The sequence below is a fragment of the Trichomycterus rosablanca genome, chromosome 23 (genome assembly GCF_030014385.1).
Source record: "Trichomycterus rosablanca isolate fTriRos1 chromosome 23, fTriRos1.hap1, whole genome shotgun sequence".
Classification (NCBI taxonomy): domain Eukaryota; kingdom Metazoa; phylum Chordata; class Actinopteri; order Siluriformes; family Trichomycteridae; genus Trichomycterus; species Trichomycterus rosablanca.
The window spans coordinates 4,130,360-4,152,305 of record NC_086010.1 but is presented as its reverse complement, the minus strand read 5'-3'; the positions used below and the strand labels follow the sequence as shown (position 1 = coordinate 4,152,305).

The following is a 21,946-nucleotide window of genomic DNA, read 5'->3' as shown; positions in this document are numbered from 1 at the left end:
ATAAAGCCATATGAAGCCATGCGGTACTTCATGGGAGCTGCAGCACTTACTAGTATTTGTTTAAAAAATACTGTATAGCATACAGTTAAAGTTTACATATACTTAAATTAATTTATGTCATGACCATGTTGGAGTTGTATCTGTAAGCTTTTTAAATAAACACATACAGCAACTTATTTGTTTGGTGGAGAATAAAGTTTAATACTCTGCCTTGATATTTATTTTAATTAAAAGTATTTCTTCCCACCAGAGTCAAATAAACCACCTGGGATTCATTACACTGAGGTTTAAGATATTGTTTTGGTTGTACATTACCACCTAGTGGACATCTGTCTGTCTGTCTGTCTGTCTGTCTTTAGAGCCACACGTTTATTTTTTCTTTTATTTCAAACTAAATTCTGATTTAAAATCAGAGCTAAAATCTTCACCAGAGGTGAGATCTGAACTCAGGCCTCCAGTTTCCTGGTGTTATACAGCACCAACACTATTGCTGTGCCACTGTATCAACCTACATTTTATATTTAATGTTAAAGTATTTTAACATAATAAACTTTTCTGTAATTTAATTTATTTAAAACGTATACATAATGCTAAAGTAAATGTAAACAGTATGTAAAATCCCAGACATGCTGCTGCACCTGATATTCAGAATTACTTATGATCAGATATTTAGTATAATACCAATAAAATGCACAATACCGTGTCACTACCATGTTAATGACATTGCAGTGCTAAGAATCGTCCTCCAGATTAGAATCTGGTCAGTGAGTGCCTCTGGGGTTCCCTTTCTATTAATACATGGGGTAGATGGTGTGACAAATTGAAAATGGCAACAGACGGGCAACACTTGTATACCCTCTGTATGGGCAGTAATTGTATACCCATATACAGTACTCTATGCTCACTGGCCACTTTATTAGCAACACTTTTGGAGATTTTGTATTTATAGAGGATTGAAATGAGACTGAGAGAAGGAAATGAGTATGAATTTACTGGGATGAGAATTGGCTACATTTTGAACTTTAGAGATAATAAAAGTGGTTATTTGTATTATTTGCACTTCCCCAGAATCACTGGTTGCAATGCAGTTACACTCCCCAAACAAGATGCCAATCTATTGCAGGGCCTCTGCCACGCCCCCTCAGGCACAGCCAATCATGTCTATATGTAGATGATAGCACCGCCAAAACCTGGATCCCAGTTGTAGTGGACTAGCATAATTTACAGCTGTGCAGCCCATGTACAGCAAGTAAAGTGTGTACATAACTAAAATACAATGCAGGGAAAATCACATCCTGTAATGCAAAGAATGTTTACTGGTAGTGATATTTAAAAAATCTTATTTGTAATAGTAAAACACTTGAAAGTGATCAACGTTTATATTTTTATATTGGTAAATAAATATATAACAGGTTAAGCTAAGCTTCAATAACAATTAATAAAAATAAATTACATTTCAATAAGCTACACACTCAGCTATCTTAGCATGTCTAACGTGCCTAGCTTGTTCTTTCTGTTGACTTTTAAAAAAGAAAGAAAAGATTGTGATGAATTAGGACAAAAGGAGACCTGTTCTCTTTCAATACATTTGTCAGAATGCACATAAATACATGTTCACTTTATATATACACTTCTGAAACAAAACGTCAAGTCAGTTAAACTTTTTTTTTAATCATAATAAGGATAATAACAATAACTGAAAAAAGAAGACTGAACACTTGTTTTTCCCCCAGTTCAAAGGTTTTAATGTACATGTTCATATGTTGTGTTACTGCCAAAGGTTAAAGAGGAAAACAAATAATTTATTTAAATAGAAGTATACATGCATCTTAAAATAGTTCTGGTAAAAGGTGTAATACATTTTTACTCAAATTAAAGAATATAGGTACATGCTAAGACCTTACACCTGGAGCAGAAAATTCTTTATAATGAGCTTTAAAAACACATAATTCACCCTTATAATCATTAGTAAAATATCAGAAGAAAAACTGACCACTGTGGTGCCATTTGACATGAACAAACATTGAAGTTATTGTGTTTTCCGTGAGTGCAGGAGCAAATAAAGTAAATAAAACCAAACAATTTGGAAATAAGTATTTTGATTACATGTAGATTTTTTTCACAATATCTAACAGTGTGTTTTTTTATTATAAATACAGTCATAAACCTAATGATATAAATGAAACTCTGAATATATTGAATGAAACATGAAATTAAAGAATATTAAAGGAAAGGCCATCTGAATGTGTCCATGTAAATAAACAGTATGTACTGTATATACTGCTGTATATATGTGTGTGTGTGTGTGTGTATTATGTATTATTGAATGATTTGCCTTGTGTGAACAAATCATTCATATTCTTCTTTATATAGCAAATCGTGGCTTTTTATTTGGGGTTATTTTCATGTCATTATACTTAACAATCTCACCATTCACTGTAAAGATTTGTCACTGTAAACTGACATATTGCTTTGCTTTAGAAATAACAGCCCCTGATCCTCTAGTGCACCTGTATTTGTCAATAACGTCTACCTTGCTGTGCCCCAATTTGCCGGATTTCGCCAATCACCTCAGCCATGGTGGCTCTCTCTGTGGCTTTAGTCTTCACCATCCTCGACACAACATCACTGTAGGGATTGTCTTTAAGAACCTGCCTCACTTGGGATGAACATACATAATTTGGATCCCACCTGTACCCTGTAAAAATTTCAGCAATGATTTTGCCCATGGCCCACACATCTGAGCGCTTGTCTCGATTATCTCTTTGAAAGACCTCAGGGGCAGCATAGGGCTTATTGCCCTGGTTTTCAGCAGGGGTAATGCCCTTCACGAAGAACTTTGCAAGACCCATGTCAACGATCACAGCACGATGTGTTCCATATTCAATCTAAAAAACAATATGAAAAAGGACATGTTATTTGATTTTCCACTATTAATTGTCTAGGCTTTCACAGATGCATAATCAGTTGTATTAATTATTAGGGCCAAAAAAGTTGCAGTTCTGTGATACCACCTATCGCACATGTACAGTGGGGTCAAAAAGTATTTAGTCAGCCACTGATTGTGCAGGTTCTCCTACTTAGAAAGATGAGAGAGGTCTGTAATTTTCATCATAGGTACACTTCAACTATGAGAGACAAAATGAGAAAAAAAAAATCCAGGAAATCACATTGTAGGATTTTTTAATAATTTTTTTGTACATTATGGTGGAAAATAAGTATTTGGTCAATAACAAACAAGCAAGATTTCTGGCTCTCACAGACCTGTAACTTCTTCTTTAAGAAGCTCTTCTGTCCTCCACTCGTTACCTGTATTAATGGCACCTGTTTGACCTCGTTATTTGTATAAAAGACACCTGTCCACAGCCTCAAACAGTCAACCATGGCCAAGACCAAAGAGCTGTCGAAGGACACCAGGAAGAAAATTGTAGACCTGCACCAGGCTGGAAAGAGTGAATCTACAATAGGCAAGCAGGTTGGTGTGAATAAATCAACTGTGGGAGCAATTGTAAGAAAATGGAAGACATACAAGACCATTGATAATCTCCCTTGGGGTCAAGATCTCATCCCGTGGGGTCAAAATGATCAGGAGAACGGTGAGCAAAAATCCCAGAACTACACGGAGGGACCTGATGAATGACCTGCAGAGAGCTGGGACCAAAGTAACAAAGGCTACCATCAGTAACACTACGCCGAGAGGGACTCAAATCCTGCAGTGCCAGGCGTGTCCCCCTGCTTAAGCCAGTACATGTCCAGGCCCGTCTGAAGTTTGCCAGAGAGCATATGGATGATCCAGAAGAGGATTGGGAGAATATCATGTGGTCAGATGAAACCAAAATGGAACTTTTTGGTAAAAACTCAACTCGTCGTGTTTGGAGGAAGAAGAAGAACCCAAGAACACCATACCTACTGTGAAGCATGGGGGTGGGAACATCATGCTTTGGGGCTGTTTTTCTGCAAAGGGGACAGGACGACTGATCCGTGTTAAGGGAAGAATGAACGGGGCCATGTATCGTGAGATTTTAAGCCAAAACCTCCTTCCATCAGTGAGAGCATTGAAGATGGAACGTGGCTGGGTCTTCCAGCATGACAATGATCCCAAACACACCGCTCGGGCAACGAAGGAGTGGCTCCGTAAAAAGCATTTCAAGGTCCTGGAGTGGCCTAGCCAGTCTCCAGACCTCAACCCCATAGAAAATTTGTGGAGTCCGTGTTGCCCAGCGACAGCCCCAAAACATCACTGCTCTAGAGGAGATCTGCATGGAGGAATGGGCCAAAATACAAGCTACAGTGTGTGCAAACCTGGTGAAGACTTACAGGAAATGTGTGACCTCTGTCATTGCCAACAAAGGTTATGTTACAAAGTATTGAGCTGAACTTTTGTTATTGACCAAATACTTATTTTCCACCATAATTTACAAAAAAATTATTTAACAATCCTACAATGTGATTTCCTGGATTTTTTTTCTCATTTTGTCTCTCATAGTTGAAGTGTAGCTATGATGAAAATTACAGACCTCTCTCATCTTTCTAAGTAGGAGAACCTGCACAATCAGTGGCTGACTAAATACTTTTTGGCCCCACTGTAACCTTCCTTCACATTCATTCATTATAAATAATTATTTCTTAAATTACTATTTTTTTATTTTGTTGTTGCCTTATTAAGTTAATGTTTTTACATTTCTAACTTATGTTACAATACACTATTTTAGAAAATGTTTCACTTTTATTCACAAATAAGCTCACAGATAATTACTCAGGTATTCTACACTCTCTCATGTTGTTAAGTTATAGTCTAAGCATTCTCACCATGATGTTGTCTGGTTTGAGATCCTGGTGGACGATGTTTTTGCTGTGCAGATGGAACAAACCTTCACACATCCCACTGATTATGTTGGCCACCACTGCTGGGCTCAACTATTTAAACAGTTAAGTCCACAGATTATTTCATTTTTATTTAATGTGGTTTTATAGCAATTTGTACAATTATTCAGTACTTAGTTTTGAACACTTACCTCTATTTGAGATTTTGATCTGTGCAATATGGCTGTCTCCAGATCTTCACCAAGGATGAACTCCATAGGAATGACCCAATTTTCTCCTTCCAGCCATGGATACTCAAGAAGCCTAACCAAATTGATGTGACGTGCTTTTCTGTAGTTCAAAGTTAGAATAAGCATTTAAGATACATGCTCATCTCAGGGACTTACTTTAGTGTGGATGTGGTACACGCCTGAACAATTTACAATCTGAAAATGTAAAGTTATACTTTACTAAAAAGATAAAAAATGGGCTATTCAAAGCTAAGTGAATGACTAAATCCATATAGTGTGTTTACGCACTCATAGACTTGCATCTCTCTGAAAAGTTGTTCCTTGGTGATGTGTCCATCTGGCACTTTCTTCACTGCAGCCCAGGTGCCTCTGTATTTCATCTTGTACACTTTCCCAAAACAGCCTCGTGCCAGTGTTCTTGGAGGGTCCATCTAGTGTTTAAAATAAAATAAAAAAATAAAAAAATTAATTTATAATTTGAACTTGTACAAAACATCATGAAAGAGTCATTTTAAAGAGAGTTTTATTATTATAAGATAAAGTATTATTATTGTTATTATTAATATTAGCAGTTGTTGTTTTCATAATATATACAATATATACTTACAATTTTAGATAAAATGTTTTTAATTTAGTACATTTTTGTATTTTAAAAATATATATATATTGATTACAAGTCTCTTAACTTCACAATTAGACAATAAATAGGTGTTTACTTACCATATAAAGTTTTAGGCTCTGAATAATTACTAACAACTGTTCTATTTACAACTGTTAATTAAACAATCCCTCAGAAAACATTTTTAAATCATTCTAAAAGTTAATGGAAGAACTTTTATTTCTGAGTAAAAACTAATCCAGATGTGTTCCAGCCCAATGTAACTCATTAACTTAATTTAATTTATAAAAATTTTACTTTCTGTACCTTTTGGAATTTGGTTAGCAGGGTGTTTGCTGTTTTAAGAAGAAGAATAAACTGAGCAGACTTTTTGACTGATGCTGTTTATGTACCTGTGTGTCATATCTCACACCACACCCTCATTCCTCTAAAACTGAAAATACACAGCAGAAAAGTATTAATGATGGTATTCTCATCAGCCACATGCAAAAGGTTGGTGTGTAATAAGAGGAAGTGTGAAACAGTAAAAGTTGTTTACATTGGGGCTCAAAATAGGCCTTTCATAAAACACCTCAACTAAAACTAAAAAGAAGCTTTGTGTACAACAGGACTAAATGAGATAGCACTCTTTAATCATTTGTTTCTGAGCTAAATACAAAAGCACGAAGAAATTTAAAGCTCATCCAAAATACTCAGACCTCTCCTACTGTGTTACAACAACTAACAGGCCAACAGAGCAGGAAGGTCAGTAAACACATTTAACATACATGGTAACTTTACAAACGCTCACAAACATGATCATAAAATACATCAATAGTCTCATCATAACAGATTAACTCTGCATTTAAGCAAAATGCAATTTTAACCACAAAACCCACTTTTCTATGCCCTAAAGATTCTCCCATGACCTTTGACACACACAGGTGAAAAGCCCTCCTGCCTCACTGTAACAGTGAGCTGACCGGTCGCCACCATCATCTTCTGCTGTACAATTTGAAGCCTCATATTTTTGCAAAGAAAGAAAAAGATTAAAGTACCTGCAAAACTACCATGATTATTAGAATATTACAACTACAATAATTAGGAGAGCGTTAGAAGGAAATGTGTAGAAACAAGGGGGAATTTGGAGATTTTGTGGAAGAAAGAGATTGAGAGAAATAAAATGAGAGTAAATTTACTGGAACGAGAAATCGCCTTGTTTTGAACTTTATAGATATTAAAAGTGGTTATTTTTATTATATTTGCTCGCAGAACACAATATGTCCACTGTTTTCATTAGAAATCTGGTCACCTTAATTGTAACTGTTCAAAAGCAGAAAAATACTTAACAATAAAAACTAATTTAAAGGGGAACGAATCATCTTAAGGCGACTATGAACAAACTATTAACAAAAGCAGACGATAAAACTTTTTTTACCATCAACAAACAGTTTCATGACCAACCGACTGCAAACTGGTTTCTTACATCTGACTACATTCTTGTACAAATAACTCAGGCGACCTCTAGTGATTTTACTCACTAGATCAGCGATGAGCAATTAAATTCAGCAAGGGGCCACATGAGAAACTGGGACTGTTGTGGAGGCCGGACCAGTGGGATGATCTTAATTCTGGAATTAAGGAATGTATAAATTTAGGTAAACTGGAAAAATAACAGTTCCTTCAAAATAAAAACAATATTATTGTATTGCATGTAGAATGTAGACATAATTATATCTTATTTCTAATTACCACTGACCTCATGTGGGCTGGTAAGAGACACCCAATGGGCCATCAATGCCCAGGTGTGAACTAGACAGTTCTGTGATCCAAGAACCACGAAAACATATCTGCCATGTATAGAAGCTGGACCATGGATGGCCGCAGTCAATCCAGCTTTACATTTCAATGGATTCACTGGCTGTCAAGCAAGAAGGAAATCATGATGATGTAAAGCTCATCAGACTGTGTACAGTCATTTGTGGTCCACAAATCTGTCTTTTTGCAGCCTTGGGCTTTATTGTTTATGTTTATGCTGTCTTATGTAACACTTGTTTAAATATAACATAAAAGAAACAATTACTAACAATTTAATACTGACCACCTCTGTAAGAACATGACATACAATTTTATTTTTACCTTGAATGTCATTTTTAACAGGTCAACCTGTGTTTAACGATTGGCTTCTCAACCAGCTATCTCTGCATCTCTAACTTGCCTGGCTTGTTCTGTGTGTTTACTCAAAAAAGAAAGTAAATGTTTTTGTATTAAGCAACATACTTTAGTTGAGTTATTTTTGTCAACACAGGGTGTTGGATAATTATTCAGTAATTGCACTTCTCCGGAATCACTTGTCGTAATGCAGTAACACTCCTCAGACAGGATGCCAATCCATCGCAGGGCCTCTGCCAACCCCCCTCAGGCACAGCCAATTATGTCTATATGTAGATGCCTAATCAGCCGATAGCACCGCCAAAACCTGGATCCCAGTTGTAGTGAACTACCATAATTTACCTCTGTGTAGCCCATGTACAGCAAGTAAAGTATACATAAATAAAACACTTAAAATATTGTGAAGATCACATCCTGTAATGCAAATAATGTTTACTGGTAGTGATATTCAAAAAACCTTATCTGTGGGGGTTAAACAGTTCATAACGATCTCTAGATATGGCAACCATATTATTAATAGTAAAAACATTTGAAAAGTGACCAACTCTGTAATAACTGACATACAAATAATTTCCTTTTATTTTTGAGCTAAGCTAAGTTAAAATTTTAATACACACGCCTATCTTAGCATGTCTTATCTGCCTAGCTTGTTCTTTCTATTTACTTAGATAAGATAAGATAATCCTTTATTTGTCCCACAGTGGGGTATTTCACAAAAGAAAAAAGTAGAAAAAAAAGTAAAAAAGAAAGTCAATATTGTGAAGAATGAGAACAAAAGGATGCCACTGTTTTTTTTGTAATGAATTTACCAGAATGCACATAAATACAATTTACTTTATATATACACAGCCAAAACACTAGGACCAGCTCTCAGAACATCTCCATTCATCTGAAAAAGTCCTGTGGTACTTGGTAGCAGGACATTATTAGCAGGTCCTTAAACGTCTGTATGTTTTAAGCTGGATTGTCCTACAGTGCATCCTGGTGCCATTTCTTTTGCATGTTTAGTTTAGGTGCTTTTGACGATGGGCATGAGTTAGCACAGGCACTTTGACTGGTCTATAACTATGCAGGTCCATACTCTGGATTCAGCAAGACCTGGTTATGTTTTTGGGAGTGGTACTAATGTTTTGGCTAATTGGTCTATTTAAAAAAAATCTTTCAAATAAAATCAACAAGCAGTATTTAGTCATAAAATTGAAAATCATCAAGTAAACATTTTTTACCCAGTTGATTTTTTTATTTTTAAAACAGCATCACTACTTGTAGCAAAGTTTTTCCTAAATAACAATCACCTTTGCCCTTTAAGCCTTAATTGGTCTTGGTTCTCACACTTGTCAGCTGTCATCTGTTGGCAAACAGCTATTTCTCTGAAGCTGTGATACCAGGCTTGGTGTGGTCTGGTTTTAGGTTTGCGTGTAATGCCAGCATACTTACCTTTCCTGGGAACTCACCTGGCATTTTTGAGCCTCCACCCTATCTTTCCTTTTTCCGGAGAACTGAGTTGTCACAGACGGTATGTGCAATTTGTCTATTAGAAAGGCTGCAAAGATTTACACATACATGTAAGGGACATGCAATTTGATGGCAATCTTGGTATTTTAGTCATTTCTAAAACTGTTCTTTTTTTCTCTCACAAAATAATTACAAATACAAATAGAAAGAAGTTTTGTATAAACCCAATTTGCTGATTCATATGAATTCGAGGTGTGGACTTTTAATTTATTGTTTGTGATTATAATTGACTAAAGCTGGTGACCTCTTTGTGGCCATGTGAATAGAGCTAGTTTGACTGAACTCATTAAAAAGAATTTTATTCAGTGGAGGGACTGTAGGTAAGAGTATAGACTTGCCAAGGTAAGATTTATTTATTTGTATTTTCTAACCATGCTTTGAGTTTTCAAGCACTTTGGGTAACAAGATTCACCAGTGTTTGGAATTTCATGCTTTTGTGTTGACTGATAAGTTCTGGTTGGACAAGTTTAAGTTTAAAGCTTCTCACTTTGCTATGCGAGCATCTTTAACTCGTCTGGCTTGTTCTGTGCATTCACTTTCAGAAAGTAAAAACTGTAAAAAGTGAGGACAACACAAAAATGCCAGTTCTTTTGAACAACCCACAGAGTTCACAATTACTTTTTAATGTTTACACAAAAACCTGCTTCAATTTGTTAAACAAAGGTCAATTAAAGACAAGAAAAGGACCCCCCCCCACCACCCCCCAGAACTTTTATCATGCCTGTTTGTCTGGATGTTCCACATGCTGTTGGTACATGAAACTCTTTCCACATTTACACACAGCTTCTTTTTTTGAGTTTTGAAGGCCCTAGTGCAAGAAAAAGCTTCTGCTACTTTCTTCCCTCTTTGCTCTTGTGATGAGCAACAAGTTCTGTTGAGCACTACACACATATTTTAATTCTAGTCATATCCATTTCCCCAAATGTAATTTCCTTCACTGCTGCAGACCTCCATCATGACCGATGAAAATCGCAGACATGCAGTTGCCAACCACTTCTTTTTAAAAGTGTCACCTACTACCATGCGTAAATCAACCTTCCCTCCTTCAGGCACATTGACCAGCCAGGAGATCGCAGTAGCAATGAGGAACCCATTTAACCATTCCCTCCCTCAAACACAGCCAATTGTATTTGTATTGTAATTGTATGGGCATTGTATCTAAATTGTTATATATGAATACTCTCAATTTAATTTTTTAACATTTCTTTGTTTATCCTTATAAAACATCTGTTGGGTAGTTTTTCTTAGTAAAAATGTGTAAACATCTGTGAAATTTGAATGTAAATTTGTGAAAAATAACAAAAAGAAAGAAGACTGAACACTTATTTTTCCCCCAGTTCCAAGGTTTTAATGTACTAATGTTGTGTTATTCTCATAACAAAAACTTTTTAAAAAATCAAGTACTGTCAAAGGTTACAGAGAAAAACTAATTATTTATTTAAATAAAAGTATACATGCATCTAAAATAATAAAATAATAAAAGGTGTAATACACTTTTACTCAAATTCAAGAATATAGGTACAAGACCTTACACTTGGAGCAAAAGAATCATTATAATGAGCTTTAAAAGCACGTAATTCACGCTTATAATCATTAATAAGTAAATATCAGAAGAAGAACTGACCACTGTGATGCCATTTGGCCTGAATAAATGTTGAAGTCATTGTGTTTTCCATGAGTGCATGAGCAAGAGTAAATAAAACCAAACAATCTGCAATTAAGTATTTTGATTACATGTAGATTTTTCTCACAATATCTAACAGTGTGTTTTTTTATTTTAAATATAGTGATAAAATGAAACATGGGAATATAAATTGAAACTTTGAATATATTGAATGAAGCACGACATTAAAGGAAAGCCCATCTGAATGTGTCCATATAAATAAATTTGCCCTTAATGAAGACTGTCAGGAGTAAATATATACAGTGTATCACAAAAGTGAGTACACCCCTCACATTTCTGCAGATATTTAAGTATATATTTTCATGGGACAACACTGACAAAATGACACTTTGACACAATGAAAAGTAGTCTGTGGGCAGCTTATATAACAGTGTAAATTTATTCTTCCTTCAAAATAACTCAATATACAGCCATTAATGTCTAAACCACCGGCAACAAAAGTGAGTACACCCCTTAGTGAAAGTTCCTGAAGTGTCAATATTTTGTGTGGCCACCACTATTTCCCAAAACTGCCTTAACTCTCCTGGGCATGGAGTTTACCAGAGCTTCACAGGTTGCCACTGGAATGCTTTTCCACTCCTCCATGACGACATCACGGAGCTGGCGGATATTCGAGACTTTGCGCTCCTCCACCTTCCGCTTGAGGATGCCTCAAAGATGTTCTATTGGGTTTAGGTCTGGAGACATGCTTGGCCAGTCCATCACCTTTACCCTCAGCCTCTTCAATAAAGCAGTGGTCGTCTTAGAGGTGTGTTTGGGGTCATTATCATGCTGGAACACTGCCCTGCGACCCAGTTTCCGGAGGGAGGGGATCATGCTCTGCTTCAGTATTTCACAGTACATATTGGAGTTCATGTGTCCCTCAATGAAATGTAACTCCCCAACACCTGCTGCACTTATGCAGCCCCAGACCATGGCATTCCCACCACCATGCTTGACTGTAGGCATGACACACTTATCTTTGTACTCCTCACCTGATTGCCACCACACATGCTTGAGACCATCTGAACCAAACAAATTAATCTTGGTCTCATCAGACCATAGGACATGGTTCCAGGAATCCATGTCCTTTGTTGACATGTCTTCAGCAAACTGTTTGCGGGCTTTCTTGTGTATAGACTTCAGAAGAGGCTTCCTTCTGGGGTGACAGCCATGCAGACCAATTTGATGTAGTGTGCGGCGTATGGTCTGAGCACTGACAGGCTGACCCCCCACCTTTTCAATCTCTGCAGCAATGCTGACAGCACTCCTGTGCCTATCTTTCAAAGACAGCAGTTGGATGTGACGCTGAGCACGTGCACTCAGCTTCTTTGGACGACCAACGCGAGGTCTGTTCTGAGTGGACCCTGCTCTTTTAAAACGCTGGATGATCTTGGCCACTGTGCTGCAGCTCAGTTTCAGGGTGTTGGCAATCTTCTTGTAGCCTTGGCCATCTTCATGTAATGCAACAATTCGTCTTTTAAGATCCTCAGAGAGTTCTTTGCCATGAGGTGCCATGTTGGAACTTTCAGTAACCAGTATGAGAGAGTGTGAGAGCTGTACTACTAAATTGAACACACCTGCTCCCTATGCACACCTGAGACCTAGTAACACTAACGAGTCACATGACATTTTGGAGGGAAAATGGCAAGCAGTGCTCAATTTGGACATTTAGGGGTGTAGTCTCTTAGGGGTGTACTCACTTTTGTTGCCGGTGGTTTAGACATTAATGGCTGTATATTGAGTTATTTTGAGGGAAGAATAAATTTACACTGTTATATAAGCTGCACACAGACTACTTTTCATTGTGTCAAAGTGTAATTTTGTCAGTGTTGTCCCATGAAAAGATATACTTAAATATCTGCAGAAATGTGAGGGGTGTACTCACTTTTGTGATACACTGTATATATACATAGACACATGTGTATTAATGATTTGCCTTGTGTGAACAAATCATTCATATTCTTTATTATATCAGGGCTTTTTGTTTTGGGTCATTTTCACGTCATTATACTTAACAATCTCACCATTCACTGTAACGATTTCTTTGAACATAAACTGTCCATTTTCAAAACGACGTTGAGTCATCTCTACATCTGAAGGCAGGGTAAAAAGTGCAGACATAGGAGCAAACATATTTGCCCCAGCTGGGATTAAAGTTTGAGCTCCTGGAGTTGTTTTTTGCTTTGCATCAGGATTAACAGCCCCTGATCCTTTAGTGCACCTGTGTTTGTCAGTACCTGTATATGGTACCCCATCAACCTGCTGTGCCTCAATTTGCCGGATTTCACCAATCACATCAGCCATGGTGGCTCTCTCTGTGGCGTTAGTCTTCACCATCCTGGACACATCATCACTGTAAGGATTGTCTTTAAGTGTCTGCCTCACTTGGCATGAATTTACATATTTTGGTTCACGCCTGTTCCTTGTAAATATTTCATCAATGATTTTGCCCATGGCCCACACATCTGAGCGCTTGTCTCGAACATGCCCTTGCCAAATCTCAGGGGCAGCGTAGGCCTCATTGCCCAGGTTTGTGGCAGAAGTTAAGCCATTCACAAATAATTTTGCAAGACCCATGTCAATGATCACAGCACGATGTGTTCCATGTTCAATCTAAAAAAATATGAAAAAGGTCATGTTATCTGATTTTTCACTATTAACTGTCTAGGCTTTCACAGAGACACAATCAACTGTATTAATTATTTGGGGCTAAAAAAAAAGAGGTTGCAGTTCTGTGACACCACCTATCGCATCCTTCACTTTCATGTCTTTGTGTCATTTACACTTGCACCCTTCAGATAGTAATTTACTCAAATGTAGCATGTATTAGGAATGATTATTTCTTACATTTTTTTTATTAAATAATTTTCTTTTGTTGTTGGAGCTCACAAATAATTACCCAGGCATTCTACACTCCCTCATGTTGTTAAGTTATAGTCTAAGCATTCTCACCATGATGTTGTCTGGTTTGAGATCCTGGTGGACGATGTTTTTGCTGTGCAGATGGAACAAACCTTCACACATCCCACTGATTATGGTGGCCACCACTGCTGGGCTCAACTATTTAAACAGTTAAGTCCACAGATTATTTCATTTTTATTTAATGTGGTTTTATAGTTATTTGTAAAATTATTTACTACAAGTTTTGAACACTTACCTTTATTTGAGATTTTGGTCTGTTAAATATGGCTGTCTCCAGATCTTCACCAAAGATGAACTCCATAGGAATGATCCATTTTTCTCCTTCCAGCCATGGATACTCAAGAAGCCTAACCAAATTTTTGTGACGTGCTTTTCTGCAGTTCAAAGTTAGAATAAGCATTTAAGATACATGCTCATCTCAGGGACTTACTTTAGTGTGGATGTGGTACACGCCTGAACAATTTACAATCTGAAAATGTAAAGTTATACTTTACTAAAAAGATGAAAAATGGGCTATTCAAGGCTAAGTGAATAAATGATGGCCTCCTAAGATTCCTGTTTTTATTTAAAATTTTAGCTGAAGCTTTTTAGTAACAAAATGGCTAAATCCATATAGTGTGTTTACGCACTCATAGACTCGCATCTCTCTGAGAAGTTGTTCCTTGGTGTTATGTCCATCTGGCACTTTCTTCACTGCAGCCCAGGTGTCTCTGAATTTCATCTTGTACACTTTCCCAAAACAGCCTTGTGCCAGTGTTCTTGGAGGGTCCATCTAGTGTTTAAAAACAGGAAATTATATATATTATATAGTCACCTTCCTAAAATAATGGCCTAAGTCATTTTTGGACCAAAATGATATTTTTGCCTAAATCACCTCCTCACCATGCTGTCCACCTCTGGTAAAATCGCCTATGTCCTTAGTTTAACAGATCATGTGATTCTACCCCTGTAATAAAATGGCCTATGTCAAGAGTGTGACTTGGGCAATTTTATTTTGCCTAAGTCAAAAGACAATATGACTTAAGCAATTGTAGATGCTTTTTTAAAATGGCAGCTGCTCTAAACAGAACAAAACTCTACCCAGCCCATGAAGTTATTTCCATTGTGTTCAGTTTTTTGTGTTTCCTGAAAAACCTGAAAAAATGACTTAGGCCATTATTTTAGGAAGGTGACGATATACTGTATATTTACATTTTCGGCATTTAGCAGACACTCTTATCCAGAGCGACTTACAGATGGGTATATATAATGTTATATAACATTAATTAAATACAAATGTATATAAAAAGCCTAAATGGCTTTGTGTAGTTTGTTAGATAATTACAAAATATGTACTTTCAAAATCTTGGTTGATGTATATACCCATAATATTTTTTTTTAATCTCACATTAAATGTTAACATGTTTTCTGGGAATGTGTTATTTGCTCAAAGACAAACACAATTACAAATAAAATCATTGATATTCCAAGACTTTAATTATCTCTAAATCATTGTGCACCAAGTAATGACAGAACAATGACATAGAGGCTTAATGTAGGACTGAACAGGAAATGTTAGGAGTAAATTCTTTTTAGAACAGCAAACTAAGGTGCAAAAAATTTACATGATTCCTTCAGTAGAAATAGTTTAATTTAGAACTACTAATCATCCAAAGAACCATATAGGTCTATTTATAACTGTTAATCAAACAATCACACAGAAAACATTTAAATCATTCTAATAGTTAATGGAATAACTTTTATTCCTGAGTAATAACAAATCCAGATGAATTTCAACACAAATGTAAACATTTTAAAAAGTAATAGCAGTAAATTAACTTTCTGTACCTTTTGGAATTTCGTTGGCAGGGTGTTTGCTGTTTGAAGAAGAAGAATAAACTGAGCAGAGGTTTTGACTGATGCTGTTTATGTACCTGTGTGTCAGCTCACACCACACCCTCATTCTGCAGAAGAGTTTTAATGACGACGTTCTCAACTCAAAAGGTTGCTGTATAATAAGAGGAAGTGTGAGACAGTAAATGTTGGTTACAGTGGGGCTCAAAATAGTCAAAATAGTTATCTGTCCTGAAACACCTCCCTTGTCTCATTTGGACAAGGGATGCAGCGCTGTAAGAATAATGTTTTTTGACTTTTCCAGCGCCTTTAACACCATACAGCCTCTCTTACTCAAAGACAAGCTGACTGGAATGCAAGTGGACCCACACCTTGTAACCTGGATCACTGACTACCTCACTAACAGACCCCAATATGTTAGACTGAAGGACTGTACATCAGAGTCAGTGGTCAGCAGCACAGGAGTACCACAGGGGACTGTACTTTCCCCCTTCCTCTTCACACTCTACACATCGGACTTCAGCTACAACTCTGAGACCTGCCACATGCAGAAGTTTTCAGACGACACAGCTATTGTGTGTCTGTCCCTGATGTGTCAGGGATGGCCAGGAAAAGGAGTACAGGAACCTGGTGAAAGACTTTGCTGTGTGGTGCAGGGTGAACCATTTGCAGCTAAATGCATCCAAGACAAAGGAGATGGTAGTGGACTTTCGTAGGTCAGGGCAACCCTCACAGCCAATGTCAATCGAGGGGAGTGATGTGGAGGTGGTCAAGACCTACAAATTCCTAGGGGTGCATCTGGATGACAAACTGGACTGGTCAGCTAACACAGACATCTTGTACAGGAAAGGACAGAGCCGGCTCTACTTCCTAAGAAGGCTGAGGTCCTTTAACATTTGCAGGAAACTTCTCCACATGTTTTATCAGTCTGTGGTTGCCAGTGTTCTTTTTTATGCTGTGCTGTGCTGGGGTGGCAGTATTAAAAAGAAGGATGAAGCACGGCTGGACAAACTGATCAGCCGTGCTGGGGCAGTGGTCGGCATTGAACTGGAATCTCTGGTGACTGTGGCTGAAAGAAGGACACTAAGCAAACTTCACTCCATCATGGACAATGTGAACCACCCCCTGCACACTGTTGTTATAAAACAGAGGAGTATGTTCAGTGACAGGCTGCTGTCACTGAGCTGCTCCACGGACAGATTAAAAAGGTCATTCGTCCCCAGAGCCATTAGGCTCTATAACTCCAGCATTCATGGACAACGGGTGATCACTAAGGACTGAGCGTATATACATGTTTATATGTGTACCTAAGTATATTCATACACATGCATATGTATGCTAATGTACATATAGTTATGGATATATTGGCCCAATCCAATGTGCAATACTTGTCACATCACTTTATATTTAATATTTAATCTATATTTAATCTGGACCATGTACTGTATACTTGGAACTGCACCTTCCTGCACTTTTAATTCCATTCCATTTGGTTATTTTGTTTATTTACACTCAATCCATCCTCATCATTAATAATTGCTCTGTAGCTATGCAGTATATGTAAAACTTACGTTTCATTCAATCTGTCAAAAGTGTTTGTACTTTTTCGAATTTATATTGTTGCAATTTTTTTCTTTATAGTGTGTATTTGATTTGATTTGATGTACAATGCTACTGGGACTCTAATTTCCTTGGGATCAATAAAGTATCTATCTATCTATCTATCTATCTATCTATCTATCTATCTATCTATCTATCTATCTATCTATCTATCTATCTATCTATCTATCTATCTATCTATCTAAATTCAAATGAAAAAGAAGCTTTGTGTACAACAGGATTAAATGATTAAGATGATTTAGAACATTTAGTTGTTTGTGTGTTCCCTTAAATAATTTGAAATTCCCTTCAATAATTTGAAAGTGTAACCAATTTTTCACCATCCATTGGCACCTCACGTCTATTTTTTATTATTCAATAGCAGCACTCAGTTAAGTGTGTTAGTAATAAAACGAAGTGTAAACGTGGCATAACACTAATATTTATGGACATCTTTATTAAAGTAATATGTTAGCTATTAATATAAGTGGAGTAGTAAATGTGACAAATGTGTAAATTATATTTGTATCTGATTAAATGATCTGATTCAGACCTTATTTTTTAATTGCTAGTTTTTGTTTGGGTGAAGTTTGGCTTGGTGAGTCTAGATGGGTGAACTCTTGGTGCTCCAGTTCCCGTTTACATCACATAAGCACGCCTGCTGATGGACTGGTAGTATCTCCAGGATGTACTCCACAATATGCCCATTGTTCCTGTTATAAGCTCTGGATCCATCACTAAACTGACCAGCATATACAGTGCTGTGAAAAGTATTTGTCCCTCACCTAGTTCTTTGATTTTTGCTCATTTAAATGTTTCAGCTTTTTCAACTAATTTTAATTTAAGATAAAGACAACACAAGTGAACACAAAATGCAGATTTTAAATGATTATTCCATTTATTAAAGAAAAAGATTAATTAAAAAGCACTTCCCCACCAAAATCTAATAACAGGTTGGATCCACCATTGGTAGTAACAACTGCAATCAAACGTTTACTAAAACTTGGTTGTTTAACATCACTGTGGAGGAATTTTGTCCCACTCTTCTTTGTTAGATTGTTTTAATTCAGCTGTGAACTGCATGTCTGTGGTCTTGTCACAGCATCTCAATAGGATTCAAATCAGAACATTGTCTCAGCCACTCCAAAAATCTAATTTTGGTGGACTTGTTTGTGTGCTTTAGATCATTATACTGCTGCATATGCAAATGCAAATATAAAACAAGTCTTTGTGTTCCTTTTGGTCAGCAGTGTCTTTCTTATTGTGGAATATTGTACATTGACCTTAACTGGTGAGATCTACATTGACATTAAGTGAGGCCTTTAAGTGAAGTTCTTTTGTGACCTCTTGGATGAGTCGTTGATGTGTTCCTAGTAAAATTTTGGTTCGTAACTACTGGGAAGATTCACTACCGTTCCCACCCACTTGTACATCCACTAAATTAATGAATTATTTCATTTGGTATCTTGATATCAGTGCAGAACTTGTCGCTGCAGCCAGTAGATGGCAGTGTTCTCTTACACAAAGCCACATTACTGCTAAAACCTGACTGTTAAAGCTGAAAAACAGCGAAATAGTTCAGGTTACAGACATTTCTCACAAACAAACAAACATTTTCCAAAGACAAAATATTTTTATACACAACTGTAGTCAAAAGTTTAAATACACACAAAGTCTTGGAATTAAAATAAATCCTCTGGCTATTACAAACGAGTAAATAAATGATTATTCATGTAACCTCCTAGCACATTTCCCCACTTCTCAGTGGCACTTCTCAAAGCAAACTTCATTTGGTAATTTTGAAATCATCATACTTAACAACCTTGCCATTCCTTGTGGTAATCTCTTCATATGTCAGCTCACCATTTTCCTCATCATAATGACGGTGAACTACTTTTCCATCTGGAGGTAAAGGAAAAGGAACAGACGGATGGGACAACATAGGGACCAACTTATTTGCTGAAGCTGGGACTAAAGCTTGAGCCCTTAGAGAGGGGTTATAGGCGATATGTTCAACTGGTCTTTCTTTATGTCTTGTATTTGGTGAAACAGGGGTTGGTGGGTGCAATCTTTGTTTCCCCCCGAGATCCATGGCTCCTGTTCCTCTGACACACCCTTGTGCACCAAAACCTGCATTTGGTACCCCCGCTCCTGTAATCTGCTTTGGTCCAGTTTGCCGAATCTCTGCAACTACCTCAGTCATGGTGGCTCTACATGTGGCATTAGTCACCACCATTTTGGACACAACACCACAGTAAGGATTGTCTTTTAGAGTCTCTTTGATTTTGAGTGGTGATACAACATTGGTAGGCAGCCTGATCCCGGCACATAATTCAGCAATGATTTTGCCCATGGCCCACACATCTGAGCGCTTGTCTCGAACATTTCCTTGCCAGATCTCAGGGGCAGCGTAGGCTGGGTTGCCCATGTTTTCAGCAGAAGTTAAGCCATTCACGAAGAACTTTGCTAGACCCATATCAATAATCACAGCACGATGTGTTCCATGTTCAATCTAAAAAAATATGAAAAAGGTCACAACATTAGTCTGTCTGTCATCAAATAGGGATAAAACCTTTCTAATGTTAAAGACTATGAAAGTCCTGTCACAAACAATACAGCAAATAATGTGTTTGGTTTTCTCTCTGCGCTACAGTTTTGCACTGATGTGAAGGTGATAAGGTAATGAAGGATCATATTTATATCTTGGCTCAGTTCCAAAGGAGTTGACACAGTAGAAAAATGCAAATAAAAACTAAAAGCAATAATTTTCTTTGTGTGCTGTCTTCAGCTGAAAACATTACAAAGACAAAATATTAATATAAGTATATACACCAATCAGCCATAAGATTAAAACCACCTCCTTGTTTCTACACTCACTGTCCATTTTATCAGCTCCACTTACCATATAGAAGCACTTTGTAGTTTTACAATTACTGACTGTAGTCCATCTGTTTCTCTGCCTGCTTTGTTAGCCCTCTTTCATGCTGTTCTTCAATGGTCAGGACCCCACAGGACCACTACAGAGCAGGTATTATTTAGGTGGTGGATCATTCTCAGCACTGCAGTAACACTGACATGGTGGTTGTGTGTTAGTGTGTGTTGTGCTGGTATGAGTGGATCAGACACAGCAGGAGTTTTTAAACACCTCACTGTCACTGCTGGACTGAGAATAGTCCACCAACCAATAATATCCAGCCAACAGCGCCCCATGGACAGCGTCCTGTGACTACTGATAAAGGTCTAGAAGATGACCAACTCAAACAGCAGCAATAGATGAGCGATCGTCTCTGACTTTACATCTACAAGGTGGACCAACTAGGTAGGAGTGTCTAATAGAGAGGACAGTGAGTGGACACGGTATTTAAAAACTCCAGCAGCGCTGCTGTGTCTGATCCACTCATACCAGCACAACACACACTAACACACCACCACCATGTCAGTGTCACTGCAGTGCTGAGAATCATCCACCACCTAAATAATACCTGCCCTGTGGTGGTTCTGACCATTGAAGAACAGGGTGAAAGCAGGCTAAAAAAGTATGTAGAGAAACAGATGGACTACAGTCAGTAATTGTAGAACTACAAAGTGCTTCTATATGGTAAGTGAAGCCGATAAAATGGACAGTAAGTGTAGAAACAAAGAGGTGGTTTTAATGTTATGGGTGATCAGTGTATATAAGTATATATAGCTTATAGCGCCTTGGGTAGCACTGGCGCACAGAAAAGAAAAGCCATCAGTCTAGCTTCAGAAGCAGCAGAGAAAGCTTCAAGATGATTGTGGGCCAAACAGTGGGCTATTGCTACTTGGACACAGGCTGGGAACTGATCACTCCCGGTCGGGTCGCCTGGGTGAGGGTGTCTGTAGTTGAAAGACCAGAAACATCCTATGACCCCAGGTACTATCACTGATGATGTGTCCATGTGCATCACTAGATGTATCATGCAAATCATACCAGTAATACAATAATAATACAATAGTCATATATTGCACTACACAAGGTATCACACATTTCCAATATGAGACAGACGATATGAGGCATTCTCACCATGATGTTGTCCGGTTTCAGATCCTGGTGGACGATGTCTTTGCTGTGCAGATGGAACAAACCTTCACACATCCCACTGATGATGGTGGCCTTTACTGATGGGGTCAACTATATAAACATTTCAGGAGACAGATTATTTACTTTTAATCTTGTTTTACTTAATTGGAAATATTATTAAGTACTGTTTTGAACACTTACCTGTATTCTAGATTTCTGTACATTAAATATGGCTGTTTCAAGATCTTCACCAAAGATGAACTCCATAGGAATGTTCCAGTTTCCATTTTCCAGCCATGGATCACCAAGGAGCCTCACCAAATTGTTGTGATGTGCTTTGCTGCAATTTGCAAGTTAGTACATGTCATTTTAGAATCATTATTTAATTGTGGAAGAACAATTTACAATCTAACAATGTAAAATACTATTTTAACAAAAAAATATAAAAATGGGCCAGTCAATGCTAAGCAGATAAATAATGGCCCCTGTGCTTTCTCTTTTTGTTTAGCCCTGTTAAATTTTAGCTGAAGCTTTCTTTTAAAACC

General features: G+C 37.3%; 1 protein-coding gene across 1 annotated transcript; it reads right to left on the bottom strand.

Moving 5' to 3' along the window:
* Nucleotides 1-2,519: 2,519 nt before the first annotated feature.
* zmp:0000000881 (ribosomal protein S6 kinase alpha-5) lies at nucleotides 2,520-14,699 on the bottom strand. The gene is made up of 9 exons (XM_062985179.1): nucleotides 14,557-14,699; nucleotides 14,163-14,301; nucleotides 13,958-14,065; nucleotides 13,030-13,618; nucleotides 9,279-9,367; nucleotides 5,343-5,485; nucleotides 5,016-5,154; nucleotides 4,810-4,917; nucleotides 2,520-2,888 (listed from the first exon to the last, which is right to left on the bottom strand). Exons 1-9 carry the CDS (start codon nucleotides 14,697-14,699, stop codon nucleotides 2,520-2,522), a joined length of 1,827 nt encoding a protein of 608 aa, XP_062841249.1.
* Between the last annotated feature and the right edge of the window lie 7,247 nt (nucleotides 14,700-21,946).